This window comes from Nannospalax galili, unplaced genomic scaffold, assembly GCF_000622305.1.
Source record: "Nannospalax galili isolate Female #2095 unplaced genomic scaffold, S.galili_v1.0 scaffold32, whole genome shotgun sequence".
Lineage (NCBI taxonomy): Eukaryota > Metazoa > Chordata > Mammalia > Rodentia > Spalacidae > Nannospalax > Nannospalax galili.
The window spans coordinates 1,506,151-1,520,764 of NW_008335297.1; the positions used below are offsets into that span (position 1 = coordinate 1,506,151).

The following is a 14,614-nucleotide window of genomic DNA, read 5'->3' on the forward strand; positions in this document are numbered from 1 at the left end:
TTTATCATGTTTATAATTGTTCTTTTGAGTTCCATGTCCTGCATTATCTCTAGGGGGTTCTCATTGTACTCCTCTAGAGGACTATTGGTTTTTGGTGGTGATATGTTATTTTGGTTTTTCATGTTATTATCCTTTCTCTGTGACTCTGACATATGAATTTCTTTTGTAGTTTCTGATTCTTGTGTGAGACTCAAGCCTTCAAGTTTAGGTCTGCTTCTTTTTGTAAACTTTATGTACCTTTGTGGTTTACTTTTTGGGCATGAAAGGCTGTTTCGTCTAAGCTTATGGTTCTCTCTTTTGATTTTATATTGGAGTGGCCAGATTGCTTTTGTCTTCCAGAGTTCCCACAGAGGCCCAATCAGATGAGGATCAGATGCTCTCAGGCTTTCTCCTAAGCTCTGGATCCCTCCAGGAAAGATTTTGGCCTCAGGAATTTGGGGGTTGGACTGGCCTGGGAGCAGGGCCCAGGAAAGATGCTGGTCTAGGGCAGCTGGTGGCCATGCCACCCAGAGATGCAAAGGGAGATGGGGGCAGGAAGAGGTCCCAAGGGCTCCTGGGGACTGCACTGAGGAACTGGGTTGGTACTGGAGAGAGGCCTGTGGGTTATGCAGGCCCAGGGAAGCAGAGGCTGTTTTTATTTTTTATGTATGTAGGTTTGCCTGCATGTATGTAAGTGTACACACATGCACCACAATGTATGCAATGCCCACAGAGGTCAGAAGATGGTTAGTCACCACGTAGATGCTACGAACTGAACTCCTGTCCTCTGCAAGAGCAGCCAATGCTCTTAACCACTGAGCCATCTCTCAATCCCTGGTTTTGACCATATTTAAGTGCAAAGCACAAAGCACACTGATGCTCTACAACCAGCGTTACTGTCTTCTCTAGATTTCTTTGGCCCCAAATGTAACAATAGCTCCCTATTCTCCTCCCCCAGCAACTACTGCTCTACTTGCTTTCTATGATTTTAATGACTTTAATTTTATTTTTTCTTTCTTTCTATTTGGTCTTTTTGGGACAGGGTGTCTGTCGACTTTCATTTTCATGTTAGTGGAATGGTATATGAATTTGTACCTTAGTTGACTGGCTCATTCATTTAGTATAATGTTCAAGGTTTATCCATGGTGTAGCATGGTGCAGAATCCCCTCCTTTTCAAGGCTGACTATCCTACTGTGTAAGGCACATTTCCTTTCTGCATTCAGCTGCTGTCGGACCAGGATGGCTTTCACATTAGCTATAGCGAATGCTGCTCTTATGAACAAGGGCGCACACATTATATTACATAAAAGGTATTAGTTTTAATTCTTTGTTTCAATTTTTTATTGTTGCTATTGTTTTGAGTGGGCCAGGCTGGCCTGGAATAATCCTTCTGTATCAGCTTGCCAAAATACTGGGATTTTAACTGTGTATCACCACACCCAGTTTCCTGCTTTCAAAATTTTTAAAATTTTTTTTATTTTTTGAATATGCCCAGAAGTAAAACTGCTCTATCATTGGTAAATTCTATTTTTTTTTTCTTTTGTTTGGAGTCAGGGTCTCTCTGCAGCCTTAGCTAGCCTGGAACTCACTAAACCAGGCTGACCTTAAACCCACAGTGATCTGCCCGCCTCTTCCTCCCAAGTGCTGGGATTAAAAGTGTGCGCTACTACAGCCAGCTATGACATTCTTTCTTAATAACAGTCAGTCACATACAGAAATGTCACTTGATGTTTTTACTTTGTCAGCCAGGCAGACCTGAGTGTACCAATCCTACCTTGACTTCCCAGGCGCTGGGATACAGGGTATGTTCCCACACCAAGGTGCTCCTCTGTACTACTAGTATCACAAATTATTATAAATCATGTCATCCTTAATATAATTTATGTTTAAAATATTTTATTATGGGGCTGGAGAGATGGCTCAGCAGTTAAGAACACTGGTTGTTCTTGCAGAAGACCCAAGTTTGAATCCTAGCACCCACATGGCAGCTAACAACTGTCCCTAACTCCAGTCCCAGGGGATCCGACAGCCTCTTCTGACCTCCATGGGCACTGCATGACATGGGTGCACTTACCTACATGCAGGCAATTCATACATACACATAAAATAAGAATAAAATTTTAAAGAAACTTAAAAAATTTATTATTATTATTTTTGTGTATGAGTCTATTGTCTGCCTGTAGGTAGGTGCCCATAGAGGTCAGAAGAGGGCTTTGGATCCCCTTGAACTGGAGTTTACAGATGGTTGTTAGCTGCCATGTGGGTCCCGAGAATTGAACCCAGGTCCTCTCCAAGAGCTCTTAACCTCTAAGCCATTTCTCCAGCCCATAGATTTATGATTTTAAAAGTAAATGTTTCTTTTAAATTCCATACAAAATGGAGTTATAAACCAAAGTTGTAATAATACTTTACATTTGTCAACATTATTGTATTAATCAACTTTCTATTATTATGACAAATTGCCTGAGACAATTATCTTAGTTAAGGGAAAAAGCTCACTTTGGCTCATGGTTTCAGTTTGTGTCACAAGTATATCATGCTGGATGCATGTGAACAAAATGTTTGGCTACCTTGTGACAGCTGTGAAGAGACGTAGGAAGGGACAGAAGATCATGTATCCAAAGTTACTTGATACAACAGGAAAAAAACAGCCAGAGTATCTGGTCAGCACAGTTACTTTTCCCACTACCAGGCTTTGACAATTCATAGAAGTCTTATCAGAGATCATGCTTATGGTTAAACATCAGGATGTTTATAATAAAGGATGAATTAAAGAACTCAAGAAATTACGGAGAGAAGAGTCTTTAGAGGAAAGGGACCAGGGCAACCATTCCTGTGGTAATAAAAGGACCAGGTGGCCCACATGCGGCTGCTCGATTCTAGCTCTGCACTGTTCATGAGTTGCCTAAACATAAAACAAGTTGAGCTCAAATTTGTGATGTGTGTTCCATTAACATTTTTGAAAATTCCTTTCTAGCTATACTTACAATAAAAAAGACAAGCCTAAGGATCAACAGTTTCCACACACAAATATATAAAGAGGGTTTTTTTTTTTTAAACACTGTGAGGGGTGAAATGAGAATTCTAAAGCAGAAAAAAAAGAAATCACTCAAATCTCAGAGTTACATTTTCTGTTGTTACTGCTGTGACAAATACTTGAGAAAAAAAGCACAGAAGGACTTGACTTATGGTTTCTGTGGCTCTATTGCTCGTAGGCCAGTTGCAAGACAGAAACATAATGACAGAAGTGTTTGGCAGAAGAAAAACACATACCTCATGCCAGCCAGTAAGACGAAAGGGGAGAGAGGAGGAGAGAAAAAAGGTGAGTGCTGGGAAAAGCAGTGCTCTACTTCCTCCCACCGGCCCCACATCCTAAAAGCTCATTCAGCTGTGAACTCTGGAATGATTCATCTATGGATGAAGCCAGTGTCTCACAGTTCACTCATGTCTCAAGGCCACAGTTGGTAGCCTTGACACAGAAGTCTTTGGGTGACATATTAGATTCATACAATAACAATCTTTTAAGGTGTCTCATTCATTAAATCACCAAGGATGTTCTGTGTGTGTTGAGCTTGTATGTTCTGTATGAGGTCACGGTGATAAAAGAAGCAGATATCCTGCTGTCTCAGAACCTGATGTCTAATGACAATCAATGTGGTAAGGGCCTTTCCCCTAAGGGAAATGTAAGAGTAATTAGAGTTAAGTAAACACCAATATATTTATTCATATTCATCATTATATAAATTTATATATATATAAAAGTAATCAATAAAGGAAAATTTAAAACCTAGAAAAATACAATGACGTTCAAAAGTTGCCAAAATAGGGGCTGGAGAGATGGCTCACTGGTTAAGTGCACTGACCTGTCTTCTAGAGGACCCGGGTTCAATTCCCAACAAACACATGGCAGCTAACAACTGCCATAACTCCAATTCCAGGGGATCCAATACCCTCTTCTAACCTCTGAGGGCTGCACAGCATGGGTGTACATATATATATATATATATATATAAAATACACTCATACACATAAAATAAAAAAAATTGTTAAAACCTCCAATACTAAATGATACAAAAATCCCAGCGACGTCACTGACATAGTAAGGTTTGCCTCTTGTAGTTAATCTCAAAAGTGAAAATATGGGGCTGGAGAGATTGCTCAGTTGTTAAGAGCACATATTGTTCTTACAGAAGACCTGAGTTTGGTTCTCAGTACTCACATCAAGTGGCTCCAGGGGATCCAGTGCCCTCTTCTGGCCTCTAAGGGCAACTGTACTCACATATGAACAAATTCACATGAACACACACATAGACACACATAATTAATACATCATTAAAAAAACAGAACAGAACCCTTACAATGTTATTTACAATCCTACTTAAAATTTACCTTTCTCTGACATCAAGGTGGCACAGTCCTAGGGTCATGCTGAGTACATGAATACAGTGTAGAACCTATCAGAACCCTTACTTATGAATGCTAGAACATTGAACACAGGGACTTTTATGACATACATACAATTTACTGAGCTCTCAATGCACACAGGTGGGAGGTCATCTGAGAAGTAGACTCTTGGGGCTTTTCCCTACTGTCCAGAGGGATTGTCTACATTCTCCAAAGTGGTTCTTTTGTCATTTGCCTAGTTGATGGATAAAGCATGGCGTTCTCATGGTCTTCATGGAGCAGGCAGACTTGGTCCTACAGCAACACTAATGGTATTCTAAAGACTGACGCCTCAGTTCAGGAGCAAGCCAAGGCTTAGCATGTTCTGCTCTGGCAATAAGCAGCCCGTATTTATTCTTTGAGAAACACTGCCCTTCTTATTTTCCTTCAAAGGGTTCTAGAATGTCAGTCCACTGGGTGGGGACTTCCTCTGGTTAAAGTTTCTCATATAAACTTAGAGACTAAGTTTCATAAGCAAAGTGAAAAAAAAATCCACAATAGAAATATGGAGAGAAAAGGAAAATAAAGCTCTCCTGTGCAGACAGAACCACTGCACTTGTTACTTTTCTTGTTGTGACCAAATACCTGCCAGGATGAAACTCAAGGGAGGAAGGGTTTACTACAGCTCACAGTCTTGAGGTACAGTCCATCCTGGTAGGGAAGCCATGGCAGCAGGAGACTGCTCGCTCACATGGGGGGAGGGGTCCAGGCAGCACACAGAGATGAGGGCTGGAGTGCAGCTGGCTTCCTCCTTCCCCTTCTTATTCAGTCTTGGACCCTAGTCCATGGGGCAGTGCCACCCTGGGTCTTCTCTCCTCAGTTAAAATTCTATAGAAATACCCTCAACAGACATACTCAGGCTTATATCTCCTATGTGATTAGAAATCCAGTCAAGACTATGATGAATATTAACCATCACAACTGCCATGAAAGCATTAACAGAGCTGGCTGAAATGACAATTCTGTGTTACTAAAGCCATGTGAATAGTCATCACACATCCTGACCTACTCACACAGAAACAGAAAACAAGTAACACAAATGGATAAGTACAACTTTTAAACAAGTTTATTTACTTACATATTCGACATTCTTTTTAGCCCTATTTTTAAAGCTCAAAGCAGGGTGCAGCAAGTACTTGGGAGCACAGCAGGGGCGGGCCTCCCTCCTTCCTCTGCTCACACCTCACCATGTTGCTCCTTGAGCCTTGCCTTTCTTCCAGACCACATTCCAGCAACGGAGGGCTCACCATCACTCTTGCCTGGGAACCTGGACAGGAAGCTCTGAATGGCCACCGCATATGCCATTTCTGATGAGACCACACTGCAAAGGCTGCACTTTCAAATAGGAGAGCAGAAACTTCTACACATTTTAGAGTCTACCAGTCTGCACTTACAGTGCTTAATTAATTCAGCATTTACATTTCAGACCACCAGGTGCACACACATGCACAGACACAAGAGGTTTTTTCCTCCGCTCTAAGCATCCAAGTGCCTCTCCTTTACATTTTTGCTGTAGACAGCAAACAAGCAAATTGTGTAGTTTGAAACAATGATGAATGTAACAAAAAATAACGCTTCAGGATATAAATCCTAACAAAATATGTTCAGGAGTAAATCAATGACAAGAAAATATGCATTTTTAGTTTCTTAAGCTTCCATATTTCTATGAACTCAGGCTGCCCTTATACCAAGGGTTAAAGCAGACACTTGTTAAATTTCTTTCTAACTAAAAAATTCTATGATGCTAGGCTCAACAAGAATTTCTTTATAAATGTTTTTACTGTGCTTGACTCACTCTCAATAAGTAGTTCATTAATTCAATTCTGACTTTAAAATAACCAAATGCAACTAAATTTCACTATGGAGAAGCTGGACACAATGGCACATGCTGTATTTCTAGCACTCTGGAGATAGAGAAAGGAGGATCAGGAGTTCAAGGTCATCCTTGGATACATAATGAGTATGAAGTCAGACTGGGCTACATGAGACCCTGTCTCAACCTTCTCCCCAACCACTTCGAAAAAGAAGTCACCTACCCAGGCATGGTGGCATGTGCCTTTAATCTCAGCTCTAGGGAGGCAGAGGCAGGTGGATTTCTGTAAGATTGAGGTCAGCCTGGTCCACATAGTGAGTTCCAGACCACCTGGGGCTACAGGGAGACCCTGTCAAACAAAAAAAAAGTCACCGAGACATCAAAAGCAATAAATGATCCGTAGCATTATCAAACCAATAAAAACACAAATACCCATGAAAACACAAGAAATATGATTTTCTAGTAAAATCATTACCAGCATTCATGAGATTCCTCTGAATGTACTAGATTCTGAGTTCCTAGTAAAAACGACAAATAGGTGCTCAATATCTGCTAAACAAATTCACTCTCATCAATAATAAAAAGCCATTAACACATCCAAATTTTTAGAGTTAGGGACATATTTAGGTGGCAGTGCTTGCCTAACATGTGCAAGGTCCTTGGTTTGAGTCCTAGCACCACAGAAACCCAAATACCAAATATTGAAATCACCAAAGCTTAAAGTAATGTTACTTAGGGTAAAGACAGTGACTGTGAAAATCTATACTATTTTCCTGAAAGGCAGACAAGTATTTGATTTTGGCCTGAAAGCCCACTTCAATATTTGGCAATTTTTCCAAAGAAACAATCAGGTGAGGGGCCAGTGAGGTATACTGCAATCACATGAGAAAATATCTTACTCTAAACCTAAAAGTGAAAACCAGGAGATGGCTCTGGGTAATCAATCATAGGGACTTGCTAATTAAGATATGGTGTATCAGTTTAATCCCATTAAAAATAACACACATATTTGCTGGGCGTGGTGGCACACACCTTTAATCCCAGCGCTCGGGAGGCAGAGGCAGGCGGATCTCTGTGAGTTCCAGGAGAGCTGGGGTTACAGGGAGACCCTGTCTCAAAAAGACCCGCCCCCCCAAAAACAAAAAAAAATATGTATGTATGCTTTTGTTCGTTTTTGAGAAAGGATCTGTTCATATGGCTCAGGCCGACTCAGAACTCATAATTCTTCTGCCACAGCCTTCTGAGTGCTGGGATTACAGGTATGTGCTGTCTGACTGGAGGTATATTTTTGAATGTTGTTAAGGACTAAAAGCAAGTTATATATAAAATTACTACATGGCCTAACAATTATACTTCTAGGTAGATTATCAAGAAAAATAAAGATACAGGCCAACAAAAAGTTATTCACAAATGCTCATAGCAACATTATTCAAAATAGCCAAATGTTTGGAAATAAAATATGCGTTATTAGCCAGTTTGTACAAAGAAAACTGTACTGATACACATGTTGTGTGCTTTAAAGGAGTGAATGTTCCCAGAAACATAAATGTGAGACTGAAATTCACAGGAAACCCCAAGAAACTCTGAGCAGCCGAAACACTTTTAACTGGAAAAACAAAGGTGAACTTTTCTCTCTAAAAGTTAATCCAAACAGTACAGCACCAGCATCCAAGCAGACACACAGAGTAGACAGCTCAGAGGTTCACCCTCATACATGTGGCCAGGTGATCTGCAAATGGGTGTCAAGCTAGTTAATGAAAAAGGAGCATTCCCTTCACCAAATGGAGCTGGCAACACTCACCATTCACACAGAGAAGCCCGAAGCTGACCTTTTACCTAAGATTATGCAAAATGGGTCAAATATAGAAACATAAAAACCTAAGACTATAAAGTTTTGGGGAAAAAACACAGACCTCAAAAGATGAACAGAAAAACAAAATGTGCTACACACCTTGGAATACTATTCGGTTTTAAGAAGGAGGATGTCCATTTGTCACAGGCCATAACATGGTTGGAACTGTGGATATTACACTAAGTGAAATAAGCCAGTCACAAAAAAGATACTGTCTGACTTCATGTTTATGAGGTACTTAGTTAAATTCACGGAGACAGAGAGTAAATGATGATTTCCAGGAGCTGGACAGACAGGAAAGGGGGAGGAGTTATGTAAGGGCATGGAATTTTAGTTCTTCTGGGTGAAAAGGCTATGGAAGTCCGCTGCACGACAATATGAACGTATTTTACCCCACTGAACTCTGTACTTAAAGTGGCTCAGATGGTAGGAAAAACAGAATTTACTATGTGACAATTTGTCAAAAATATTGTATGAAGTAAAAAACCACAAAACTAAGTAACATGCATGTAAGTCAGAAATTTTAGGTTAAGAATCAGTTTTTACAGGGTTTGGATCAGAGGTAAGAAGTCTATTCTACATTTCAGTAGTTTAAGACTTTTCTTCTGGTAGAAATGTATAGGTTTGACAGTTATACAGAAACAGACCACATTTCTATTTAGGGCTCTTTATCAAGAGGTCCTACCTGGGCTGGAGTGTTTGTAGTCACAGGAGATGGCGATTCACTGACTTTTGGCTCACTAGGGGATGCAGCTGACCCCTGAGACTCCTGGCTTGCTGGCTGGTCTGGAGACAAAGCGTCACTGCTGTCTTCATCAAAGGAGAAATCGCCCTGAGTGTGGGGGTAGTCCTCCTTCCCCACACCTGCAGAGAGAACCATTGTTAACTCACGTGGCCTTGGACTACCAAGCCTAATGCAAAAAAGGAGAAAGTTTCCCCTAAGAATTTAAGAAGCCAGTTAAAAGAAAAAGAAGAAAAGGGAATGCACTGTACTTCCAGGGGGAAGCCCACACTATCTATGATAAAAGCCTCTGGAGCAAGCTGCCAGCTGTAGGAAGAACAGGAGACAGGAGCGCTTTGTTGTGGATTGTGGGGCTGGTGATGGAACCCAGGGCTTTGTACATGCTTGCCAAGAGCTCCATAACTGAGCTGTACCCCAGTCCAGAAGGAACGTTAACAACACCATGCCAACGCCATGGGGCAAACCAGAATGTGGGGTAAACAAGCCTGTTTTGTCCACATATAGGATAAAAATGGAAGGAGGACCCCTCAACAGAGTGAGAAAGACAGGAGACATATGGACCTCATTTAGGCTGACCTGGAACACAGGACGCAGTGGGGAAAATGGGGCTGTTACTGGTGTCTGGTGAAGTTTCCATTTTGAGGAATAGCCCAGCTGCATTCACACCTTACTTTTGGGGGTCTATCTCCCCAAATGTCTGGAATCATAGTTGATTGTACATATTAGAATCTGTGACTATGAACTGCCTAAGCTTTAAACTCATACTAATTCAAAATAAAAAGTCCCCAGGAGTATGTGAGCTACACTAATTTTTAAGATAGGATAATAACTTTAAAAAATTGCTTGCTCAATGAGAATCATTTTTGATTTCTTTCTAGATAAAGCTTACATCAGAAACAAAAAGAGCAACAGAGATGCTAGGGTGAAGCTCAGTGGTAGAGAGTGTGCTTAGCATGTTCAGGCTTAGGTTCAATCTCTAGGATCAAGAAAAAGATAAACAGCAGGAAGGAAGTACAGACTAGGAAAAAATGGACAGACGCTACTATCCTTTTTTAAAAAATATTTTATTATTTTTATTTTATGTGTATGAGTGTATTGCCTGCATGTATGTGAGCGCACCCATGTTGTGCAACTGCGGAGTTCAGAAGAGGGCGTCAGACTCCCCTGGAACTGGAGTTAAGGATGCTACTATTCTTAAAAGAATATAATGATATTCATGCGCTATTCAGCTTAATTTTGAACAAGCTAGTTACCTTTTCTAGATTTAGAAATAATGAAAAGTTCTTAAGAATATTAAACTAAATGGTACAATGAAGTAATTTAAGTTAGAAAATTGATAATGACATCAGAAGTCAGACTTAGACCTCCAACATAGAATAGGAATCCAAGCTGAATAGTAGCAGAGGCTATTTTCTAGCATATAATAAAATAATAGCAACAGGAATCATTAGTGTTCATTCATTTCTAATTAACCCAGAAAATTATATCCTTGATTGGTGCTGGCATTTTAATTAAATCTGTTTTATCTAAAATCCCCATGTTTGCCTTTCTCCTAGAAGACAGGATGGTCACTCTTGCCTATAATGGCTTCCTTGACGCTGGAGTCTACAGGAAGAATGTTCTTCTCCACTAGCTCCATAGGCCCAGGCCTTTGAGCAATCTTCTCGTTCAGATCGTCAGCCAGCCGAGCTCTTTTCAACTTCATCTGAGTAGCCTGAAGGGATGGCTCTGCAAATGTTTCTAAAAGAGGAAGCACAGTTTTAACTCTTACCTGGAGTACTATTTCTACTTTGGGCCAACTGACTGACTAAAACTAGTTCAAACACACTAAAGTGTTCTCAGCATCTTTGTGGAAGGAGAAAGTGACTGTTAAGAGCGCTCTGGTACACTCCGTATCTCTTAGCACTGGACAGCTTGGCCTGTCTAGACAACACAAATGCCTGCAGACTTGAGATAACTTGAACTTGGAAATGGGAACTATCACTGTCTACCTATGGTAGGTCAGATTCACATTTGTTAGGTATTGGGAAGACACAGCATGAAGACGACACATATGGTCCAGGGCTCTAGAAGTATATGGGTCTAGATATGTCTTCACTAAAAAGGGAAGTGCTACATCTTAGGATAGAAACTTCTTTATTTTCTTCAGTGGGAAGAGCTATGATTCATATTCTTGGATTGATCTCTGCGTACCTCAGGGTCAGGTCCTGTAAGAATTTGAGTTTATTTCTGAGCATATAAACCTTATGTCTATTAGGAAGATCCAGTCACATCAGATGATGGTGTACAGAAGCATCAAGTCATGTACTTACAGATGAGGAAGATGCTACAATAGATATGAAGCTATTATAAATCTGACACACCCGCTTGATTCTGTCCATCCTGGTGCTTCTGGTAATTCGTTAACACCTTCATCCCATTGTCCTGAGTAATACTTATGCTTGTTTAAAAAATAAGTGATGTGTGTCAACCCCAGATTCTGAAATGATTCTAAGTTCTTATGAGATAAAGCACATCTAACTGGGTGGGAACATGACAAGTGAGGAGACTCAGATGAGGCCAACCACTCAGGTCTACTTTCCAGAGGCCAACCACTCAGGTCTACTTTCCAATGTTTTTGATCAAACTAGGAAAGTCTTCTGTTTTTCTCCCTTCTCCCATTAACCATCAAAGTGACAGCAGGAATACATCTGTAAGGAAAATATTTCCAGAATAGTAAGTGGAGCCTGGTGTGCTTTTGTTTGTGGTCTTATTTCCTCAATTCCATGAAGCTGAGGCTTGATTTAAGCTGCTGAACTTCAGAAAATTAGGTTATTGTTAAAATATGGTTGGAGGCGGTTTTAGGATATTTCAAAAATTAAAGCTGATATACTCTTTCTCATTCCCCAAATACCAACAAGAATCTATGTCCTAAAGACATTACATAGGGATTTTTCATATATTCTCTTAGATTCTTAACTGTTAGTTGGATTTTTTTTTTTTTTAGAGATTTTTAAATTGTGTGTGTGTGTGTTCATGTATGTTGAGTGCAGTGCCTGCAGAGTCCAGAAGAGGATGTTGGATCTTCTGGAGCTGAAGTTACAGGTAGTTATGAGCTGCCCAACATGGGTGTTGGGAACCGAACGCTGGTCCTCTACAAGAGCTGTACATGCTCTTAACTACTGAACCATCTCTCTAGCCCCTTGGCCCCTTGTTTTTAATAACAAAAAGTTTTGGTATTTCCTTGATTTTAATATATTAATGAAGTCTGCTATATTTAAAGGGTGAGTGGAAACAGACAGCACTGTTACTACACACACATTGTTCCTCTCGGTCAAGATACTTTTGACCTAGAGAAGCCATTTTTGGCCTAGAGAAGCTATGTGCCGTGTTACTTACCAGAGGGCTTGCTGCTTTGCAATCACTGATCCCTGAGATCTGGTAGCTGCTCTACCCTATCACTGTAGCACTGACAAGCTTTTCAGTTTAGGGGACTTCTAAGAACACAACCCACAGTAGAGAGAGGCATATCCTACTTCCTGCCCCGGAGCAAGGACAAGAATTCTTCAGTTCTAGGAACCCTTACACGGGAGTGTGGAGAGTAGCTTGGAACTTGGCACTTCTTTACTTATTTTCATTTTATGTGTATGAGTGTATTGCCTGCATGTATGTAAGTGTGCCTGTGTTGTGCAATGCCCTTGGAGGTCAGAAGAAGGCATCAGATCCCCTGGAACTGGAGATATAGACAGTTGTTAGCTGCCATGTAGGTGCTGGATACCAAACCTGGGTCCTCTGCAAGAGCAGCCAGTGCTCTTAACTGCTGAGGGTACTTGGCATTGTCTGTCTCTGCCCCTGGAGCACATGCTCCAGAAGTCAGACACCCACATCTTGTTCACTGTTGGGCCTCTGGTGTCCAGCACTCTGGCCAGCAACTGAATACCTTTAACAACAGTCACCTACCACCTCCTGAATTCTTCATTTTTGGATGTCTGACCTACTAGGATGCTATCCTGCATGGTATGCTACAATCTGGTACCTTGTAAAATCAACCCAATTCTAATATTAATTCTAATTTTATCACGTTCCAGAGAGAACAGACTGTCTTTCTACCTTACGACTGGGCCTCTGGTGTCCAGCTTCTTTAAATGTTTGAGAAGCTTCCAGATTCTGGAATTTGATTCTTCTTCAAAGCTTAACACTCCCATGACTATCACAGGACCAAGCTTCTACTCTTGCTCAATCAGTTAGTCACAGAAGCCAAACAATGGCAGGAAATGCAACTCTGGGAGTTTTGTTGGAGGGACCAGCTTTCAAGAAGGCTCTGTCTTTAGAAAGAAGAACGTCCAGTCTTGAGCCATGTGTTTTGCAGGAATGGAATGAGGCTACATCACCCAGAGGAATGGAATGGGCTGAGACCCGATCACCTAGAGGCTTGGTGGGGGCAGGCAGAGGTGCTTATGTAACAGTCAGGTCAAGATCACTATAGGTGAGTAGTGACGAAGAGGAGATGACGGGTGTGGGCATCGTGTCTGGTAGACAACAATGAAGTCCAAGTTGCTGAAAATCTAGGATTAGACTTGTGATTATTGTGTACTCTGGCTTGATGATATATCCCTTATTATAAGTAAGTCCTCTAGACCAAAAATGTCCTTCCAGGACAGAATGGTAGTGGCACCTATGGGCAGCTTGTGGGAAGAGGCAGTTCATCAAGTGGGTATCTAGAGTATCAAATGTTCCCCAGGAATCAAACACAGAATTTTAGTTTTGAGTCTTCATGTTGCTATCCAATTTGAGGGTGTCAGCCTGTGGGGCAAAAAGTTATTAAAATGGGAATGAACAGAAATGATAGAATACTCTTCTTTTCTTAAGGAAATGCAGCAAAACCATCAGTAATAAAGCCCTTACCTTCTAAAATGTGCATCCTGACGAGTTCTGAACGATCTGGCCGACTCCGAATCTTGTGCTTCAAAAAGTTTTCAGTCTTAAAAAAGAGAAGTAAAACTCTTTAACAAATTATTTATGATTTATTGTGGTTTAAAATTTTCTCCAAGATACTCCATTAAAATAAATGATATAACCCTTTTTGTTGTATCTTTGAAACACTGGAAATTTAGTACTTAAAAGAAATTATTATTTAACATATGATTTAAATTGTAGCCTCCAAAATCTTTCAGGGACTGGAAGTGGTAGTATAAAGTAAACTTTATACAGAGTTTTATATTTAAAAACTGAAAAATCAAAAGCTCATAAATTTTGAAGATGTTTTGAATAAACATAAGATTAAATAATCTAAATGTCTAAAATCAATACTTTAGAAAAGTAGATATTAATTTACATATAGAAATTATTAGAAATAATGTATTTCATTTGCATTCCTATTCTGAAGCATATATATATTTTTAATAGAGTTATTTATTCACAAATTAGACATCACTCAATGTCTTCCACTTCTAGTTGCTAGCTGTGTTCCTAAATGTTTTAACAATTTATAATGGAAGGAGTGGAATCTAAGAAATTAGAGCTTTTTCAAAAAAATTTATTAATCATTATACTTTAAAAAAATTTTTAATAACTACATGATTGGAAGCTTTTCACTACAGCTTTAACATATTCAGTAACACACTCTAGAGCAACAGTACATCTCTTTCACAAGTGGGTGCAAGTTTCTAGATTCACAGTTGAATTAATATGTTATATATTATTGAACTAAGTATAAGTCCTGTAAGACATAAAATTGAATGAGTTTTTAACCTTTAAAAATATCTCCATTTCATTTAAGAATATATTGTTCCTTGCAGAAATATT

The 14,614-nt window shown here is 40.0% G+C and overlaps 1 protein-coding gene across 6 annotated transcripts in view; it reads right to left on the reverse strand.

Annotated features, from left to right (window-relative positions):
- Positions 1-14,614, reverse strand: part of Mrtfb (myocardin related transcription factor B) — a 199,837-nt gene that overhangs the window by 43,672 nt on the left and 141,551 nt on the right. For all 6 annotated transcript variants that reach the window (XM_029562001.1, XM_029562000.1, XM_017797353.2 and 3 more), the window contains 3 exons: positions 13,715-13,790; positions 10,409-10,570; positions 8,774-8,952 (listed from right to left, as the gene is read on the reverse strand). In XM_029562001.1, the coding sequence (XP_029417861.1) occupies positions 8,774-8,952; positions 10,409-10,570; positions 13,715-13,790 (417 nt within the window). The remainder of the gene's footprint in view (positions 1-8,773; positions 8,953-10,408; positions 10,571-13,714; positions 13,791-14,614) is intronic.